This window comes from Vanellus vanellus (assembly GCF_965231255.1).
Source record: "Vanellus vanellus genome assembly, chromosome: 4".
NCBI classification, from domain to species: domain Eukaryota; kingdom Metazoa; phylum Chordata; class Aves; order Charadriiformes; family Charadriidae; genus Vanellus; species Vanellus vanellus.
The window spans coordinates 38,903,985-38,924,274 of record NC_138909.1 but is presented as its reverse complement, the minus strand read 5'-3'; the positions used below and the strand labels follow the sequence as shown (position 1 = coordinate 38,924,274).

The following is a 20,290-nucleotide window of genomic DNA, read 5'->3' as shown; positions in this document are numbered from 1 at the left end:
TTAAGACAATTCAGGCAGTTTCTGTTAGAGTTTTTATTAGAGCAGGCCTGATTTCTTGTAAGGAATAAAAATGCTGGTAGACATATAATGAAGGTGCAAGTATTACACTTTTTTTTTTAACCACTTTACAGGTTGTATTTCAGATGGGCTCCCTATTATCATCAGAAAAGAAAACCCTTAACTGTAAATTTGATGTAAAATGTGTAACACTTAAAAGCAGTGACAATTTTCTAGACTGATGCATTTTCCCTACTGCAAAGTAGGATTACATACAGTAAATCACTCCAGATAGAGAGAGAAATACTTTTTTTTTTTTAATGGTAGGTACTATATTCTTCCACCATACCCACAATTCTGGATATGGCTCATGTTATCACTGAACTTCAGCAATAAATCCAGGATCCAAAGTTCCTTTTGTCAGTCCTCAGAAGAACTTTCTTCTGCCTGCCACACAACTCCTGTAAAGAAGTTCTATTTAAATAAGGCTAGGGTTTAACCAGAAGGCACCGACTTTCCATTTAATGCAACGGTCATACCTAAAATTCAGAATGGCACATTAGCCTCAAACTCTTATCATTCACATCAGTGCTGTACTTTCATTACAATGCAGCATAAAATACTCCAGCTTTTTGGTTGGCCATCAGAAGTCACTGAACAATTTCCCGTCAGTTTACATTCCGTTATAAGCTGGTCCTCCTCCACCTTCAGGCACTACCCAGTTAATGTTCTGACTTGGGTCTTTAATATCACATGTTTTGCAGTGGACACAGTTCTGAGCGTTTATCTGCAGTCTTGATCCTTCTCCTGTTTCCAGAGGAATATATTCATAAACTCCTGCAAAGAGCAAAAGAGAGCACTTCACTGAACAGTTTCCCCCTGCATGTACACTCAACTACTTACCAGCAAGTGTAATGGGGGAAGTATATTACTAGTGTGATTCAACTGCCTTCTGCCATGTTTACTAATTATTTTGTCATGAAAGTACTGTTGACATAATATATTTTAAGACCCGCACTTGAACCCTCTTCTAGGAGGAAGACTGGGATAGAATGCTTGAAGTAAGCAGTAGGCCAGGTGGACTCTTCCAGAAGTACTTAGCCTTTCATCTTGCAAAAAAAGCTCAGACACATTTTTATTACCTACCTGCTGGACAAAATCTTTGTTCCGGTCCATCGAATACAGCCAGATTCCTGCTCACAGGGACGCTGTCATCTTTGAGAGTTAAATGAGCAGGCTGGTCGTGTTCGTGGTTTGTACCGCTTAAAGCCACAGATGACAGGAGATCAAAACTGATTTTTCCATCAGGCTTTGGGTATTCAATAGGTGTGCAATCTTTGGCTGGCTTGAGCTGAGCAAAATCAGGTCCTAAATATATTTTTAATAAATAAGTTTCAGTACAAAATTACTGTAATTTGCAGTTACTCAAGAATAATTTAATTAAGCTATTTTAACTTCCCTTGTCATCAGAATGCAGTATTTCAAAGGTAGCCTTTTTCATGAGACAAAAACTATGCTAAGTAGAATAGTGTTTCAATGTCTTCATTTACAGAATACGCTAGGTAGGAGGACAAAGTCTGCTTCACTGCCTGATCATTGATTTTTTTTCTACACTTTGCGGCCTCACCACTTGACCAGATGTGCTCTAGCTTCAACTAAGACCAGAAAAGACTGACATGCGCATGTAGTATCTTCTTTCAGGAGATAAAGAAATTACCTGGATGTTTTAACGTCCATGGTTCCATTCCTCTCAGTAGCCAATAAAATATACCGGTGTAAATCATTCCTCCGTACACACCAAGTATGCTATGGCAGGATGGTCGGATGTTTCTAACCGCATACAGCTCTTTCCAGACCCAGGACTTTTTCAGGTTCTCTTCATATTCTTGCACATCAAGCCCTAAGGCAGTACATTACTTGTTAGGTACCTACAGTACATAGAGACTATCCTTGAAATAAAACATTGCTGAATAAAGGCAATTGTCAGCAACGAAGGCAGCAAAGTGAGAATTTGAGAATAGTAAGTTAGGGATATACTAGACGACGTATCTCAGCCGCTTGAAGAAATCTGTTTTGTTGGCAGTTATCAGTAGTTATCTACTGCTGCTTTGTAGCCTCTATTAATTGACTCACAAGCAGCATTAAATGGCCTCAAACCTCAGCAAAATATAACTGGCCAGGTGGCTATACTGGCACCTCTATGGGACAATAGCTACTCGCTCATAAAATCTAAGAATTGATCAGGAGAGTTTACCTGTGATCCAAGAGCCAGGTTTGTAATTTTAACATTGTCAAGTTCAAAACCTTTTCCCTTTACAAGTTATGCAACCACAAGCATTCCGATTTCAGTAACTGACTATAGCCCAATGGATGATGCCAGTGCTGGAGAACAATTTTTCTCCCTTTGTAATCCGCAAGTTAACGAGACATATTAGACTACAAATTTTTGATTTAAACTCTTTGATTGTATTCTTTACAAATACTAGACGTTGCACGCTTGACACATGACACACGACACACCTACTGCAGTGTAGTTAAAGGCAAGTAATTATCTTAGAAAAAAAGAATGTTTCTTCAAGTGAAAATTTTCAGAGACCACCCCCTTCACCATTCTCCATTACTACTGTATAGGAATAGATGTTGTAAATAAGTTTTAAACCTTGTCTACACACAAAAACATGCTTCAGTCCGTATTTTCTGTCTCACGTAAGGCTCTGAAAAAAGCTCATTATCTATGCACAGAGAAGAAAGTGAGCTGTAATATTCTACTGTCTTGGCAAAACTAGAAACAGCTTATAAAACCTGACCATAATCAAACAAGAGCGGCACACTACCCACTCAGAGTGTTTATTGTTTCACATGGGTTCTAAGCATTTTCACCTGTTACACCAGATGAAGTTTCAATTGTTCGGGATACCCTCTGCAGCAACGTGTGTGGCATGTTTCAGGTGAACGAGAGCTCACTAGGACTGAATCCACCACTACAGAGAAGAGATTTCTAAAATAATAATCACGTGGCACCTGGCTATAGTGTCCATCTTCAGAATGACTGAAATTCTAATTGGGTTCTCTCTCTCTACAGTCTTTGTTAACAGATTTAAGGGAACAACCAAGGCTCACACGAGTCACCACAATGAGGTCAGGATCAGGTGATCACTATAATTTGCTTGCATTGCAAATCATAGGAAATACACATAGTCTCAAAATGAGAAGACTATAAAAGTAAAGACAGAAAAAGAGGACTGAAGGAAAAAAGTATTCCAGGAATTAACAAAACGGTGAAGAGCAAACTTGAAAAATCTCACCCTGTTTTGCTTACATATAATCTGTTCCTTTATTTTTTTTTTCTGATTCTGTAGTCTCTCAGTAACACTTTTTGAATCATAAAGTACTAATGTTTAACCTGTTTGTCAGAATGAAACATATACTATTCTTCTCTACATATACAGGAAATGTAAGCTTACTTTTCAGATGCTCATTAGAGGCATATTTTTGTTCCAGCAGTACGATCAATACTTAAGAATAACCAAGCAAAACTTTATTATTTCTTTCTTAAATCATTTAACAGTATAAATAGTAAATAAAGAATAGATACCTTTTTAAACCACCACACTCATTTCATGATTTACTTGCATTCCCAACTAGTTCCTTCAGACACATTTAGTTACCACTAAGCTGTTGGTGGTCCAATTGAACACAAGGTAATTAATTACAAATCAAAGTACAAATTGCAAACAAAGTCCAGTCTTACCTATTGTCTTTGATTGGAGATTTTCATTGATTAATTGGCTAAAGATGGCTTCTGAAGCCAACATGCCACTTTTCATTGCAGTATGTGTCCCTTTGATTTTAGGAACATTCATGAGTCCAGGACTGCAACCAATTAATAATCCACCTGGGAAGGTGAGTTTGGGTATTGACTGAAGAATAAACAGAAAGAAAGGTGGTTTGTTTTTTGTTTTGTTTTTTTTTTTAAAGTGAAAATAACATTCTAGAAATTAATCTGGCCTGAGGCTTGAGTGTCCTTTACATGTTTAGACTTGCATGTGCACTATCTAAAAATACACCAGTTACTCCCCTTAATCAAGGAATTTTGGCATAGTAAGCAAGTACAAATACAGCCATTGTACTGGGGCTGAGTGTAAAATACTGACAAGACAACATTTTCCTTATATCCTCTTGCCAGTTGCTTTGTCTGCAACAAGACTGTGGTAATGTAACCCACCAATACTATTTTCCTCCTTCAAGTATAAGTGAAATATTAAAAAAAAAAAAAGACAGTTGTGTTCCCTTTTTCCACACTGACAGTTGTATGCATTTCATCTAATAATTTATTACTCAGTGCTTTTTTTCCATGAATCTTTTCTATGAAACTACACAGTGCTCTCTCCGTCGGCCCCCAGGCCCCACTTATTTTAGAAGCTGGTCAGCAGCCAACAAATATATTTTTGGTGCAAAATCATTGTCTTACTCCCATTCCGTAAGAAGCATAATGTCATTGAGGACAGTCAACTCACAAACCTAAGACAGCCAGATGATTTGAGAACATCTGATCTATAGCATTAATGTACTATATTCTATGCCTATATTAGCTATGGAATACCTCAACTCCCAAAACAGTTACTATCACCCTTATCCAATGAGATTAAGATTTTAGACAGGGAATAGCTCCAAAACACAGACTGGCTGCAGCGCTTTGAGCAGAAAGCTGTGATCAAATCCTAGGTCTGAAATTGCTGAAGGTAAGTTACAAACACAGCGTTCCTCCGAAAGCGGTGCCTGTGAATCTAGCATCCTGCTTTTATTAAAGCTGCCTGGAGGAATTAGTTTTTTAATAACCTGAATAATTTGACCCCAAACAAGTAGTTTTATTTAATGGAAAATGTCAAAAATATCTATCCCTCGGAATTTGAGATAATCGGAAACAAATGTTTTGGTTTTTCTGCTTGTTCAGTTGTTATCTGCTTACTATTCGCCCAGGGCTGGCCACTTTTGAATATTCATATAGTATTCATATATTATAGTCATTAAAAAAAGTTGTACTACAGAGCATTTCCGCTGTGTTTTGAGCAATTTGTTTAATCATAGACTTAGTGATCTGGTGCGCAGGAAAGGTAATTTAGGCTGAAAACACAACTACAACTTTTAACTTGCTTTTCAGTGACCAGAAGTCAATAGTTCACCTATTTAACAGTATTTCAAAGGAATTAAGTATGTAGAATGTCCTCCCTTTTCACAAGACCTTTGGCTGAAAACAGTTACTCTGTCATATCTATTAGGATGCAATGATGCAGCACTGACGTAAGCATAAGGACATGGACCTGCTGGAGCAGGTCCAGAGGAGGGCCACGAAGACGACCAGAGGGCTGGAGCACCTCTCCTATGAAGACAGGCTGAGAGAGTTGGGGTTGTTCAGCCTGGAGAAGAGAAGGCTCCAGGGAGACCTTATAGCAGCCTTCCAGTACCTAGAGTGAACCTATGGGAAAGATGGAGAGGGACTCTTTATCAGGGAGTGTAGTGACAGGACAAGGGGCAATGGTTTTAAACTGAAAGACAGTAGATTTAGATGAGATATTAGGTAGAAATTCTTTACTGTGAGGGTAACGAGCCACTGGAACAGGTTGCCCAGGGAAGTTGTGGATGCCCTATCCCTGGAGGTGTTCAAGGCCAGGCTGGATGGGGCTTTGAGCTACCCGGTCTAGTGGGAGGCGTCCCTGCCCATGGCAGGGGGGTTGGATCTTTAAGGTCTCTTCCAACCCAAACCATTCCACGATAGATTTCTTCACTAACTCTTTGGATTACATAAAAAAATGGTCATCAAGCATTTTTCTTCTGCAACAACTGTTTCACTTAATAGGTACTTAGTGACCAACATACTATCAAAGTATAAATTAGATTAGTCACATAACACAAAAGGTTACACATACTGCAGCTTTGTTAGTAATTCTCATTATTAGTACTATAGCACTTGGTGCCTGTTTTTGCAGTCAGTTTATCAAGTTGAAGAAACACATCGTGCCAGCATGGCATAAGCCCTCCCCACCCCTGAGATACAGGGTGAAATCCTTTCAACCTTGAGCACCTGAAGAAGCCACCACCCTCTTGGCTGCAAACAGACAAAACAAGGTGGTTTGGAGGAGGGAAGAAGGGGAGACTCCAGCTCCCTGCAGAGTCCTCCCTCACAGCAGACAGGGAACCTCAAATTCTCCTCTCCTTAGCTCAGCTCAGGGTTGAAAACCTGTTAAGTGAGTCTAAGATTTGACACTTGAATGGGTCATCAATATGAAGGTTTTATCCCCCAATATTCATAACAACATCGCTCAACAGCAACACCTTTTGTTTTTTCCACAAAACTCTTAAATCTTTTCAAAATTTTTGATAAAATGGAGACAAAACAGAGGCTGCATGGAAATTTCTTAAAATTAAGTGCCTGATTTTGCAATTTTAATAAACAAAAGAAATAACAGCTATGTAGATGTAGTCTATTAAACTCTGTCCCCTCCCTCCACATACCCCAAAAAGCTACAAAATCAGGGCAACATCCAAGAGCGCGCTCTCTCACACCAACCTAACGTCATTATATGTTAAAGACTAAAGAACACAGAACCATAGAATGGTTTGGGTTGGAAGGGACCTTAAAGATCATGTAGTTCCAACCCCCCTGCCATGGGCAGGGACACCTTCCACTGGACCAGGTTGGTCAAAGCCCCATCCAACCTGGCCTTGGCCAACATGGTCATAAGGTTGTAGGAAACAGACAAAAAGGACTGATGGTAATGTTATGCACCAATTTGATGTAATAGTGTCACCAAAATGAAAGCTGGTGCTACAGAATGACTTACATAAGAAATATTCCTGGACTCCAGTGATGCAAATGAGTCAGACTTCTACAGTTATTAATCAAAGCAACACATGCAAAAGAAGAGCTAAATCTTCTTAAGTGACTCATGAATAGAGCTTTTTTTTTTTTTTTACTGAAAGCATGTATTAAAAAAAAGCCATTTAAAAAACTTCACGATTAACTAGACAATTCTATCTACCGGAAATTTAAAAAAACCCCCAAAAAAACCCAAAAAACAAACAACCAAGAAATCCCATGCTTTTATATTAGGAACAGTGCAAAGCAAGTGACATGTTGTTATAAGTCCAGCAAAGAAGTCCAAAGATTAAGCAGAGATGTGCAAGAGCTGTAGTCTTACTGTCTGTGTAACTTAGCACAAACAACGTCTGTAAGTGACTTAAAAAATACCATGTTCTTCCAGCCATATGTTTCAAGCAGTATAAGGAGTATTCAACTGAAGTCACAATCTGGCTACTTCACCAAATCTAGAAATCCAGTAATGACTATTTGTGATAGAGAAACCAGTGCACGGGGCGGAAAGAGAAGCCTCTCATATATTAAAGTCTAGATTAAAACATCTTGGCATTTTGTATCTTATCTGTGTTAATAATGGACTGACAATGGCTTCTGAAATAAGCTAGTAGCACAGCCATGTTACAACACGATATGACATATTTCCACTTGAGAGTGGATAAAGTAATCAGCCCACAGACTGATTAAATGTGTATTATGTGCGTAACCAAGAAGTTGCTTCATGAACCCCCATGACTCCGTCCCAGGCATCCACACCGATGTCAAAGCTTAACTCCACAAGACTGTGACAGGAGTTACACCGCTGCTGAAATGCTACTTGTATTGCAAAAGCTGCACAAAACTACATTTACACTGAAGAGGAGGTTCAAAAAAGAAAAACAAAAGTATTCAGAGAGCAGAGCAGAATGGCCCCCCACACAGGCTGTGGATCATGAACACTCAGGCTAGTTTTAAGTTCCAAACTGAAAGGAACATCCAGAAGATGGATCTGGAGGTCCAGGACACACAGCCATGTCCTGTGTTTCAATATTCGCACATGAGAAGCTAACAGGTTGAAAGGAGTTTAGCTGTTAAATATAAATTCTAGACTATTTCTCCTGCAAGTTGTTCCAACCAGGGTTGAACCCCTTCCCCAGGGTTCCAGGCACAACAAAGAATTATCTGTAGCTACTTTGCTGCTGAACACATTTGATTGCAATATAAACTCTACTTCATATTTCATTTAAAAAGTAAAGTGACTATGTCAGAAGATTTTTAGTATGACAGAGCCTACATCTAGCAAATCTCGGCAGCCAGTATCCAGCAAGATAACAAGGCTTTTGTGTCCAGCAAAACTTTTGGCCTTATTCATATTCATTATAGTTCATTTGTTTCCCAACAACATGCAACCTGAATCTACAGCAATAAAAACATGGCAATAAAGAACTCAAAAGTAACAAACTTCACGAAAAAGTTACCTGGAAACCACCTTCATTCAATGCTCTGGCACCATAGGCAATCCTTGTTCCACCCTCCAAAGTAGGCTGTACGCTAGGATGGTGCTTCCACCTCTGAAACTCCCTAAACGGATTCAAATAGGGATTTTGATAATCTAAACCAACCTTTTAAAAAAAAAAAAAGCAACATTAATGAAAATAAAAGTACAAAATTTCAACAGAAGTTTGAAAAGAAAACAATCGTGTACTACCACATCAACTCTTTAAATCTACTTTATAATAAACCAACCTCAGGATCTTTCTCCTTGGAGAAACTACAGCCAAAAATACATTCCATTAACAGTACAATAGAAGCAAATCTGAGAATTTGCTGCCATAAGACTGTTCTCTGCCCTACCCAAAACCTGAAGCATGGAAAAAAATTAATTGCATTGTAAGCACCTTCCATCTGTCTTTGAAATAAAATAGTGAAATTAAAGTAAGTATGGTTTAATGGGCATGATAAGCAACATAACTTGTTTCAAATTTGTGTTTCAAAACCTCTTTGCCCTAGAAAAGCTGAGAGAAGAGGTAAACAATTGTTTCTAGATAGTGATGTCCTTGTGCTCACATATTTTAAACAGTTCTTCACATCGTTTAGCGGAGTCAATTACAATTTCCACTTAGGTGACCCATTGTAATAAAGCACAGGGGAGCAACGATGAAAGCAGAAAATGGAGGGAAAAGACTTTGCCAATTGGCTGGATGCCTAGGATTCTCATTTGAGATTTTGCTGAAAGATATACTCTGCATTTCCCATCTTTAATATACTCTTAAAAGGACTTATGTTGCCAAATTTTCTCTTTTGAGAAAGGGATTATTTCTGATTCCTGTAAGCTTTATTTGAGACAAATAATAAAAGAAGTCATGAGTCAGCAACAAACAGTACCTTGATTTCTCTGGCAGCTCGCTGCTTTTAGAGCACCGCTTGCATCTGCTTTCCTTGCTAGATACTGAAGAATTTTCAAAACAAGTGCAAGATAATCCTACTACAAGAATCAGCTCAGACTGACACAGGTGTAAAGTTCAAAGACAAAGAAGTGCTTGCATGTTGACAAAGAAGTTTTTTTTCTCCTATATGAACTGGAGATAATATGAATTTTACTAATTACCGCTCTCTGTAAGAATCAAAGCTCTCTACCCTTGTAAAAACAAACAGAATTTGAATGTCTACCGTCCATACTTATTAATTCCAATAGCACAGGACAAGTATGCATGTCTGAGAAAAGCTAACAAGTTTTTTCATTGTTTGTTACAAAACAGACAAAAATACAACTTTCATCCACACACACACACTCTGGAATCCTTCTTAAATCTAGAAGGCCAAAGAAGAAGCCGCCTGTCCAATTCAGAAAGACAGTTGCTAAGAGGGCAAGTCAAATGGGGGTGAAGAGTGGTAAGAACAAACTGAAGATCTCGGAAATGGAAGGAATGCTGCTTGTGGAACTGCAGAGTGCTTCCACTTCATACGCTTCTCTCACAACAGTGCATATGCACCCAAGGTTGACACATGAATGAAGAAACTGAATTGTACAAAGCGTACGCGATTTAGATATTTCCTAACTTGCAAAAATTTTGCAAGCATGTTAGTGATTAATCATCTGGTTTTGGCTTTACCAAAATTTGTTTGGTTTGCAAAAAAAATGTATTTGTAAGTTTTCTATTTTGTTCTTAGTAAAAGACACTGGGTTAAAGATAGATCAATATGACAAATTAACCTTCCCTAATATGAGAATAAAAACACTGACACTGAAGATTGAGAAAATACTAAATTGGGTCTGTTGCTATTCTTGTGTTTTCACCTTCACATTAAAACAGAGAAAAGAAATCACATAAAAATGAAGCCCAAACAATAAAGAAGCGTGAAAAACACAGCTTCACTTACCACAAATCCAAGAGCAACTAAAGGTTCACCCTCATTTAAGTGATAAAGAAAGGATCCTCCATATGTATGTCTGTCTAAAGGCCAGCCTACAGTATGTTCTACTCTTCCTGGTTTCCATTTCTTTTCATCGATAGTCCATAACTGGAATGAAGATCACAAAAAATTACTTTCTATTGCAAAGTAATGGCCTTTCAGTAATATAATAAGAGACAAACACACAATTAAGTGTAGAAGAAAATTAATTTACTATGACCAATGCATAAACTCATATAGCAAAATACCAGGTAATAAGTAAAAATACTTGTTTTGGATTACCATTTAAGAATTTCCTAATACTTCTCTTTCTTGAAATGTTACACATCAGAAAACATGACTGACACTCCAGCACTACACCCAAAATTTTCATTTAACCACAAGACCCTTTATATTACTGACTTTGATAGATACTTGTGCTAGGGAAATCCAATGCTTACGTTGACTCTTTTCTTTAAAAACTTTATTTTTTCATACAAATCACTACAATTTCTTCACAAGTTTTTTCAAGGTCAGGCTTAAAAATACGTCTGCGTTGATCCAAATATTTGCTGTCAAACAGGTCGTCCTCTCTCTGTTCTCTCCTACACATCTCCAGTACTCATCTGACCCATGGTTAGTTCACAGAATCATCTTCACGTTTACACTAGTGAGTCAACTTTCTACTCATTTCACAATACATCTCTTCACCCTGGAGTTATGTGCCAGGTGCAGTCTAATGACAGACGGCAGCTGAGCACCACTAGATCAGCTCAAGCATGGAGGGCACGTCTACATTAATGTACCAGCTTCAATTAAAAAGCACATTGTTGAGCAGGACTCCTGATTCCTCCCACTTACTGTGCTTTGGTTCACATCGTACAGCAGCCATGGAAGGCACAAACTGGATTCCTTTCACCTGAAACTAAACTGTAAGACAGGCTCCAGAAGCCAATCTAGAGCACTGCAGTCACAAAATGGCACTCAGTCCATGGGACTCGACCAAAGCTAGTCCGAAGTAAAAATAACCCTGAAATGTGCATAGTATGGATATCAGCTTATCAGCACCAACTATTTCACTTTACAGATACACTCCTGTGGACTGTACTATTTGCTAAGCAGACACAGTCTCATCTGGAAGCAAAGGAACTCTACAGCAAAACCCTGCTTTAACGACAACTTAGTCTTAGTTACAATTTCTAATACCTATGTCATACATAGGAATATTTACAGAGTGGTTATCCTCTGCAGAAATGTAAACGAATTTTCTAACAAATATTCTGTAGCTGGAAGTACATGCTGAAAGTAATAAAGAATATGCTGTCATCGAACTCTGAACATATTCTAAATAATACAACTTTTTCACGAGTGTTATTTCCTGAGCACAAAATATTTCAAAAAGTAAACCTGACCCTTATCCCAATTTTATATGAACAGTGAAGATATTTTGGGTGGAAAAAAACAAAGGTCATCCAGAAGGTGTTTCAGAGAGCGCGAACAGCCCTTTTCTCTCTCTTTCTCCCTAGTGAATATACAGAAAATCTATAGAATGCCTTTTCTCTCCTCCCCTCCCCAGGTAGTACAACCTCCTAAAATTAGGCAGCATGAATCCCTCTCTCATTTAGTAAAAGTACTGAAAACAGATTTCAGAAATGAACGTAATTTGATTGTAACGGAGTGGATTCACAGGTACCTCTAGTTATAACACAGATACAACAGAAGCAGCAGCTGAAACAAAACAGTCTCAATGTTCAGAGAGCATCTTCTCTCAGCAGCTTCAGAATAGCAAAGATTCTGAAGTCTGAAAGTGTAACTCAAGATCTATCATTCTAATGTCTTACATAAATTAGCTTGAAGGCAAACAAAACTAACTTATAGTTTCACAATTATTTTCCTTAATTGTAAAAATTATGCAGGAAATACCTCTTTCAGTCCAATGCCATAGCTCTGGGGTTGACACTTCTCCCTTAGATTGTATTTTTTGTACAGCTGTTTGGCTAGATGCCCATGACAACCTTCAGCAAAGACTGTGACTTTAGCATGGAGTTCCAAGCCTCTTTCAAAGGTAGCCTGCAAAAGTAGAGCATTTCATCAGCACTTAGATCTGTGCCACAGCAAACTTATAGCAAGAAACTGGAGGGCAATAAAGTGATTTCACTACTGTGGCACTGCCCAGAACCTGCAACCATTGCAAGCTATGGCTCTAGTCCAGTTGCCTTTTCCACCTAACCATGATGCACTCCTGGAAAATCTTGTAAGGGGATTCCAGTAGAGCAGCACTACTGTGACTCGCCAGTTGTTACTGAAAAAGAGAATCTTTTCCAGATCGGAGGATACTTACATCACATCTGCTGGTTCATGTGGTGCAAAGGAACCCTGACAGAACAAAGAATCTTAACCTATAACTTCACTTTAATTTTTGCTCACGAAGTCACATTGCAATAAAACATTATGTGTCTTCCCCCCCATGACAGAGGCTAGAGAGACACACTAGATCAGAAAAACCTGCATCACCCCTACCCCCAAAGAACCCACTATCTCAGAATAAAGTTACTATAATATTACACAATCTTACATGCTAAAACACACAGTAAAATTAAACTAACATCAAGTATCATTATATGAAAAAAATTACCATCAAAAATTCCAACAATAAGATTGAGAGTAAGATAAGGGGAACCAGAATACTTTTGAGTGCGTTGGACGAGAGTATTACTAGATTATATTTGCAATCTAAGGATACAAAATTCTAAATACACATAATCTTGCAGGGAAAAAAAGAAAAAAGCTTGATTTGAGACAGAAAGTTTAATGTTGAAAAAGAGAATGAGAACAGTTTTGGATTAAGACATCCAGCAGTACCCAATAAAAAAAATCTAAAGGTAAGCCAGTGTATGTCCAAGAAAAGCTTATTTCTTTGGTTTTAAATGGTCCCTCAGGTGGAATCTGCTTGTAACTCACTTGTTGGAAACCTCTGAAAAAGGCTAGCAAATGAAAATGTTCCCTCTAGTCGGGAATTACTTTTTTTGTGTATTGTTTGAATTTCTGATTGTCAACCTGAAAATTAATCTTACAAACTACTAAGAGAACTACAGGGACTTACTACTTGATCTAAAGATTAAAAATATATACTGTCCCATTTGAAATAGATTTATATAAAATAAATCATTAACTACAAGTCCACATTGTAAATATCAGAAATTCACGAATTTGAAACGTTTCCATAATGTGACAAAGTTGTTTGTCACGGTTAAAATCCTTCTCCAGCATCTACACAAGAGTCAATGTGCAATTTTTTACTATGTATTTTTACCATTAGCATTTTTGTTTAATTGCTGCTGACTGCAAGGTGAAACTTTATTCATTAACCACAGTCTATTTGATTAGGCTCTGTACAAACACACTGAAGATATTCTTGCCCTGAAGTTATACAAACTACTTTTATTTACCTGAACTTTTACATGCTGGAGGTATTATCAGCTGACCTGACAGTTAAAACACTTGAATACTCAAAAAGTTTGCAGCAGCGGCACGCTAATTATGTACATTAAAGAAGTTAATAGACACATTCTTCTGGAATGAACAGTAAAAAAAAAAAAGTAATCTAGGTTTTGAGGATGCTTTAAAAAAAAATAAGTATCATAGTTCCTTCCCATTTTGAAACAAAACCAACCCAAACCCCCAATTAATCGTAATTACCGCAGCACGTTGCTGGACGCGTTACTTGCGCCTCCTACTGGAGAAAATGAATATCTGAACACACGAGCCTCTCTATCCCCCGGAGGGGACAGACAATACTGTACTGGGAAAATATATTGCTTTTCCCTGTCACCACTTCCTCCTCCATTGGCTATAGACTCTCAAAACAAGAATGAGTCTTTTCTTCTGATCCCCTGCCTTAAATGGGAAAAATAGCCCGCTCTTTTATGTGAAAGTAAATACCTCTTTGAAATTCTATGTAACTAGTAAGAAACCTTATAAAAGAAGGTAACTCTTAAGAAAAAACGTGTACCCATAATTTCTGTAGTCAAATAATTCTGTGTGAAAGTTGTTCTGAGTTATTCTGAGATGTATTGCACTGGTAAGCGACATGCTTACTGCAGGCTCTGGATTCCACTAAAAATCAGTCAAAGTCTGACACTTAGGGCAGGGAATTACTTTCTGGATACGAAACGTGACCAACCAGAAAAAAGGTGTTAAAGATTCAGCATGTACCTTGCCTCAACAAGGCAGACAGACTGTCAACAAATGTAACTGTGATTGTACATATCAAAGAAAACAGATCAGCGAGAAGCATACTTTCTTGCATGTTGCTAGTTACCAGCTGGACAACAGCTTTCTATTTCACCTTCCCACCTTTTTTCTAGGAGTTCTTGGAATCCTTTCCTTTGTTTCCTGATTTTACATATGCCAAGGCATCTTTACACTATTTCCTTGTCACCCTCAAACAAACAACCTTCCTGCGAAGACTTTTTCTATTAATCTCAAAAGTAGTTTACAATGGTCTGAAACCAGAGCTTTCACAGGTAATTGATCCATTTTATATACAGAGAGGGAAGACAGATACTGAATTTTACACTTTTTCTTAGGCTGCAGCAAGACTACTGATGGCAGTAGAAGCAGATGTATCACAATTTCCATAATTAGACCCCTAGTTATGAGGAAGAAAGCTACTTACTTTAGGTGCTCCATCCTTTTGAATGCCTACATCATTAGTTGCTATCCCTTTCACGCTACCATCTTCATGAAAAAGAACCTTTGGAAATATTTAAACAAAAAAAGAGAAACATTTCAATCATCTCTCATTTTAATCCATTCATGAAAAGTTCTAATGCAGACCTTCTAAGCACTACGTCTTTAATGGTCAAACTTGAAAGTGATGTATTTATTAACATACTGTATGGTTTACTTGCACTTTGCTGGATCTGGGCCAGGGAATTTAGACACCATAACAGATTTTCACAAATACACTTCTTTTAAGAGAAATGTTATGATCACAATACACTTATTTTAAGAGGAATGTTGTGAATGTACAAATAAATTGGGAGTTGCATGAAGGAGGGGGTCCAAGAACGCTTTTCATATACACACTGATGTCATTATTACCTCAGCTGCTGCATAGCCTGGATAAACTTCAACACCCAAAGCTTCTGCTTGTTCACCAAGCCAACTCACAAAGTGGCCCAGACGTACAATGTAATTTCCATGATTAACCATTGGGAGCCCTAGGCAAAAGAGACACATGCATAAAAAGTAGAACAGTAAGCAAAATAACAAAAGTTGTACACATCAGATGTCACATCTTCTTCTACAACAACTACTATCTGATCAGTCATGTCATATGTTATTACAGCCATCATCTACAGGGACCCTATCACTGGAAGCTATGACATTCTACATACACTTGCTATACTACATTGAATCAAACCAATCGTTTCATTCATGGAAAAGTTGAAAAAGACACTGAGAAAGATTACTTTTTAGCACCTCACCAAACTTTACCTGGAAGAATTGGCACCGGAATTCTAGACTTCTTTGTTAAAATTCCAAACTTGTCTTCAGTTACAGGAGTATTAAGTGGAGCCTACATAAAAGAAAATACAAACAGTACTGAGAGTTACATTTTTTCTAGCTAATCCAACAAACCCAAATAAAATTAAACTAAAATCAAACTGGCGGTCAATTGAAGGTTCAATAAAGCACTTCCATAGGAAAGTGTTCTAAGACAGAAGATAAAGTACTTTATGAGGCAGTCATCAAGCAAGAATCAACACAACTACTTAGGTAAAAATAAAAAGGAACAGAGCCTTGCAAATCACTTCTATAGTTTGTACACAGGCTTGTACTATATCAATATTCTAGACCTTTCTAAAGAAGGCAGTTCAACTTACATATTTATCCCAGTAAGACAAAACAATTAGTTGATGGTCCACTTCTTGCAGCTCCCAGGTGATAGTGGGCAGCTGGCTGCAAGTCAGACGGCTGTTCTGGCAGAGGTGGCAGTTCACGTCTTGCTATTCTCCCTCCTAAAAGCATCTTAGGCCTCCCTTACACCACTATGACTTCACAAAAATCAGTGTACTATGAGCCGTTTCCTGAGACTATGAAGAACTATCGTACAGAAGCAACAAGTCTGACATCGCTAAGAACTGACCACCTGACTGCTTGTGCACAGGAGCTGGATTCTGCACAAATGCAGTAAGTGTAGTGCATCCCAGGAGGCACCGGACATACTGCACGTATGCAGTAAGACTACTATATAAAAGAGCAAAGGACACAGCATATCTGTGTAGACATAAAACGTCAGCATTGCTGAACTAGAGGAAAGAGACTAAAAAGAAGGTAGGGGTTTTTTGTTTTGTTAGATCAAAATATTTTAAAACCGTACTAAGTACCAATGGCACCAAGGTACTGAGTCGTACCAGAATGAGTCAGATACGGAGTTCATTACAAGCTAGCAATTAATTGCAGTGTTTATATGCTCATACATACCCCCCGTTCCTTCCAGTCCGGAAAGAGCTCTTCTAAGGACCTTGGCTCAAGACAAGCACCAGACAGTGTATGTGCACCAATCTGAGAAGCCTTTTCCACCAGACAAACACGTATTTCTTTGCTGTGCTCAGCGGCTAACTGTTTGAGTCGAATGGCTGCAGAAAGACCTGCAGGGCCTGCTCCAACAATGACAACATCAGCTTCCTCTGCAAATCTTTCCATGTTTACCCCTTTAATAGAAAAAAAAGACAATAACATAAACCAACCTCCAATTTCCCCCAGTCTCTCTCTCACTAAACCTTGCTCCGCGGTACTGGCTACTGGGTGTCCCAGAAGTATTACTTTGCATAGAAGGAGGCTAAATATTGAACAGAATCCCCACTTCAGGACTTGTAAGAGTGCAGAAGGACATTAGCATCCCCATGGAAAATTAGCTCTTTTTAAGTTGTAAGGAGATATACCATAAAAACATATATACAGTCCCTATGCACTGTAAGTAAGCACCATTCTTAGAATGTTAAACTTAAGATCTCAGTTGGCTAGATGTATCAAAAACACTCAGTGAAACTCTCGGTAAAGGAGAAAGAAAAGACGCTTAGTCAGATCACGTGACTTTATTTTACACTAATTAATCTGTCTTTTCTGGAATTGAAGCCATTAAAATTGATGAATGTAGAAACTGGAATGCCCAGAGATATATACTAATCTTATTTTCTCACAAACTCTCATGGTAAGAACAACTGAAAAAATCCAACAGATACATACCTGACAGAATTAAATCTTATTGTGATAGTCACTAATGCAAAAGCTGCTTATAAATTTTCTCTAAATAACTAGGATCAAGTTAAATCTGATCCCACTTTAGAGCACTAAAGACCCTCACTGTGAGATATCAACCACAAGATTTCATTTGGAATACTAGTACTGTATTTAAGAGTACAGAACTTCTGTAAAAAGAAAAAAATCAGCAACGCATTTCAGTGTCCTCAAAATTAAGCAATAATAATAATAATAAAGCTTTCAAAGAACACATTTTTTTAGCTTACCTTCCCATCGTTTGTCTTTGTCCCGAGGATGAATTGTATAATGTGTAGTTATGCGAGGCACAGAGGCAGTAGATGCACATCTTGCGATATGCAGTGATGGAAGGCAGTCTCTCTTTATCAACTTTAGAGCATGAAAGCACTGACGTGCTGCAAAAACAAGAAACAAATCAGTAATTTTCCAAATTTTTTGACTTTCAGAGACACAAGTGGCACAACAAGTACGACAGCTCTCCTCTCCCCAAAGGTTACCAGGTGATGTGAAGATGAGGAACCATAAACATAGATTTTTTAAATTTTCAAGTTAGGAACATGCTGTATAGTTTTATATAAAAAAGGAAAAAAAAAGAGGTAAAGAGCTTTAAGCATTCTCCACATTATACCACTCCATATGCTGGCCAGCCATTTCTGACAGCTGATGAAGGATAACATGCATGTACACAGGTGAAACATATTTTAAATTCCTATTTCACTTTGAACTTCAAAAGATTTATTTTAGACTTCATTTAAAGTGACCAAACAACTGTAGAGATAGAACATGCCAGTTCATCCCTTCTGACATCTCAACATATGTTGACACACAGTTTGAGCTACTGATAGTAGATGGTTCATCTAAAGTAAATGTCATGGTCCACTATAAAACCTCAGACTTAAACCCGAGGATACTTTAGCCAAAGCTAGGAACAGTAGATACAGTCAATCTTTACCTTTGCTGCAGATACATTAATTGTTGCAAGAACAAATCAGAATTTCTTTTTAAGCAACTGGACCAAATGAAAGTTTAAAATGACCAAAATAGGACTCTGTTCAGAAGGGTGCATTCCTCTTCTAATTTTCCCATTTCACAAAAAAAAAAATAAATTATGAAGATGTGCAATTTGTACTCAGAAAACTAGTATGTTTAACACCAAAACTAGCTATAGTTAAATCATGGAATCACAGAATTTTCAGAGTTGGAAGGGACCTCTAGAGATCATCTAGTGGCCTGTGAACTAATGCACCTTGACAGGTATTTTTCCTTCCTTTAAGGGTTCCCTTTCTCTAATTTCAGGGGTGGAGAAGAATGTCATATTTAAAGCAGAGTATTTCTACAAAACTACATAAGTAAAAGTACCAACATCCTACGACTGAAATGTTTTATTGAGAATGGCCAATGCAAGACCAGCACACTCATCCTCCATTATAACTCTGCACAGTAACAGTCAGGATACTGGTCTCTAAATGCAAGGTAATAAGTATTATCTATGGTGGTTTCTTAATAGCAATTTTGTACTTGTCCAACATGACACAAAAGCTTTTATCATACCATCTCATGACTCTTAATTATTCTTTACCTGCAACCAGGTAGGATCTGAGAACAAACAATGTATTGAAGAAGCATGATAACAACTACATTATACATATATATTAAAACATGACACCTCAACTTAATTTTCGAGATAATTTTATTTGAGCAGAACAGAGGGTACTACAAATTACACAGTATAGTTGAAAAATGTCAGTTACTTCACACACACACGCCAAAGAAGGGATATTCAGCTCAGAAGGCATCTGATAAAGACAAGGGTAGGTCCAAACCCTGGGCAGGCAGATTCTTCCCAGCGTGTGAGCTGAGCTTGTGCTACCAGGCTGCTGGGAGCTTACGGACTCAGTAGTGAAGTCAAACGTTTGCACGAAGTAAGCAATCTTTAAGAAGAAAGTTTACTTTTCAGCAGCTCTTTAATAACTGCTGTCAGCACGCTGCCTCTATGATTATTTAGCCAGTAAAGGCCCGCGTCCAATTGCTTTATTTTACCCTTTGAAACAGTTAACACCTCGCACCACTCCAAAAAGTTACATTTTTGACGCGCCCCGTTACAGACGGGTAAGACAACGCACCGAGAAGCCGCGGCTCGGACTCGCCCGGCGCTCTGCCCTCCCCTCCGGGAGCACCTTCAGAAGGACGGAGGCCACCAGGGCAAGGGGAGCCGCTGCCGCGCCACCGCTGACACCTACTGCGGGTCATGGCCCACAGGATTCCCCCACCGCCCGCGGGGTCTCCCCGCTCCCGGCCCCGGCCCCGGCCCGCCCCAGCCGCGACCTTTGCTCGCCATCGGCGCCTCGCCAGCCGCCAGCCCGGCCCGGCCCGGCCCCGCCCCGCCGACCGGCGGCCACCCCAGCCCCGTCCCCTCGGGACGCTTCAGACGCCCTCAGAGCGAGCCGGCGCGTTACCTCGGCTGGAGGACGGGCAGCGAGAGAGCAGCATGGCGGCAATAGCGGCGGTTCGCGACCCCCCTCAGCGCCCTCCGCGACCGCCCCCCGACCAGGCCGCGCCTGCGCACTGGAGGGGGCGCCGAGCCCGCCCCGACCCACAGGCAGGACTACAACTCCCAGAGTTCCCGGCGGCACCACCCGTCCCCGCCTCCTCTGGCCGTACGAACTCATTCCCAGTCTAATATTTAAAGGGGAGACCCCCGGAGGAAGCGGAATGGCGGGCTGAACCTCCTGCGGGGCGGCGCGTGACGGCGGCGGG

The 20,290-nt window shown here is 39.1% G+C and overlaps 1 protein-coding gene across 1 annotated transcript; it reads right to left on the bottom strand.

Moving 5' to 3' along the window:
• Nucleotides 1-24: 24 nt before the first annotated feature.
• Nucleotides 25-20,084, bottom strand: ETFDH (electron transfer flavoprotein dehydrogenase). The gene is made up of 13 exons (XM_082482577.1): nucleotides 19,990-20,084; nucleotides 17,782-17,928; nucleotides 16,736-16,965; nucleotides 15,746-15,827; nucleotides 15,350-15,468; nucleotides 14,922-14,999; nucleotides 12,167-12,313; nucleotides 10,232-10,372; nucleotides 8,329-8,472; nucleotides 3,749-3,917; nucleotides 1,715-1,897; nucleotides 1,144-1,365; nucleotides 25-834 (listed from the first exon to the last, which is right to left on the bottom strand). Exons 1-13 carry the CDS (start codon nucleotides 20,021-20,023, stop codon nucleotides 671-673), a joined length of 1,860 nt encoding a protein of 619 aa, XP_082338703.1. The 5' UTR covers nucleotides 20,024-20,084; the 3' UTR covers nucleotides 25-670.
• Between the last annotated feature and the right edge of the window lie 206 nt (nucleotides 20,085-20,290).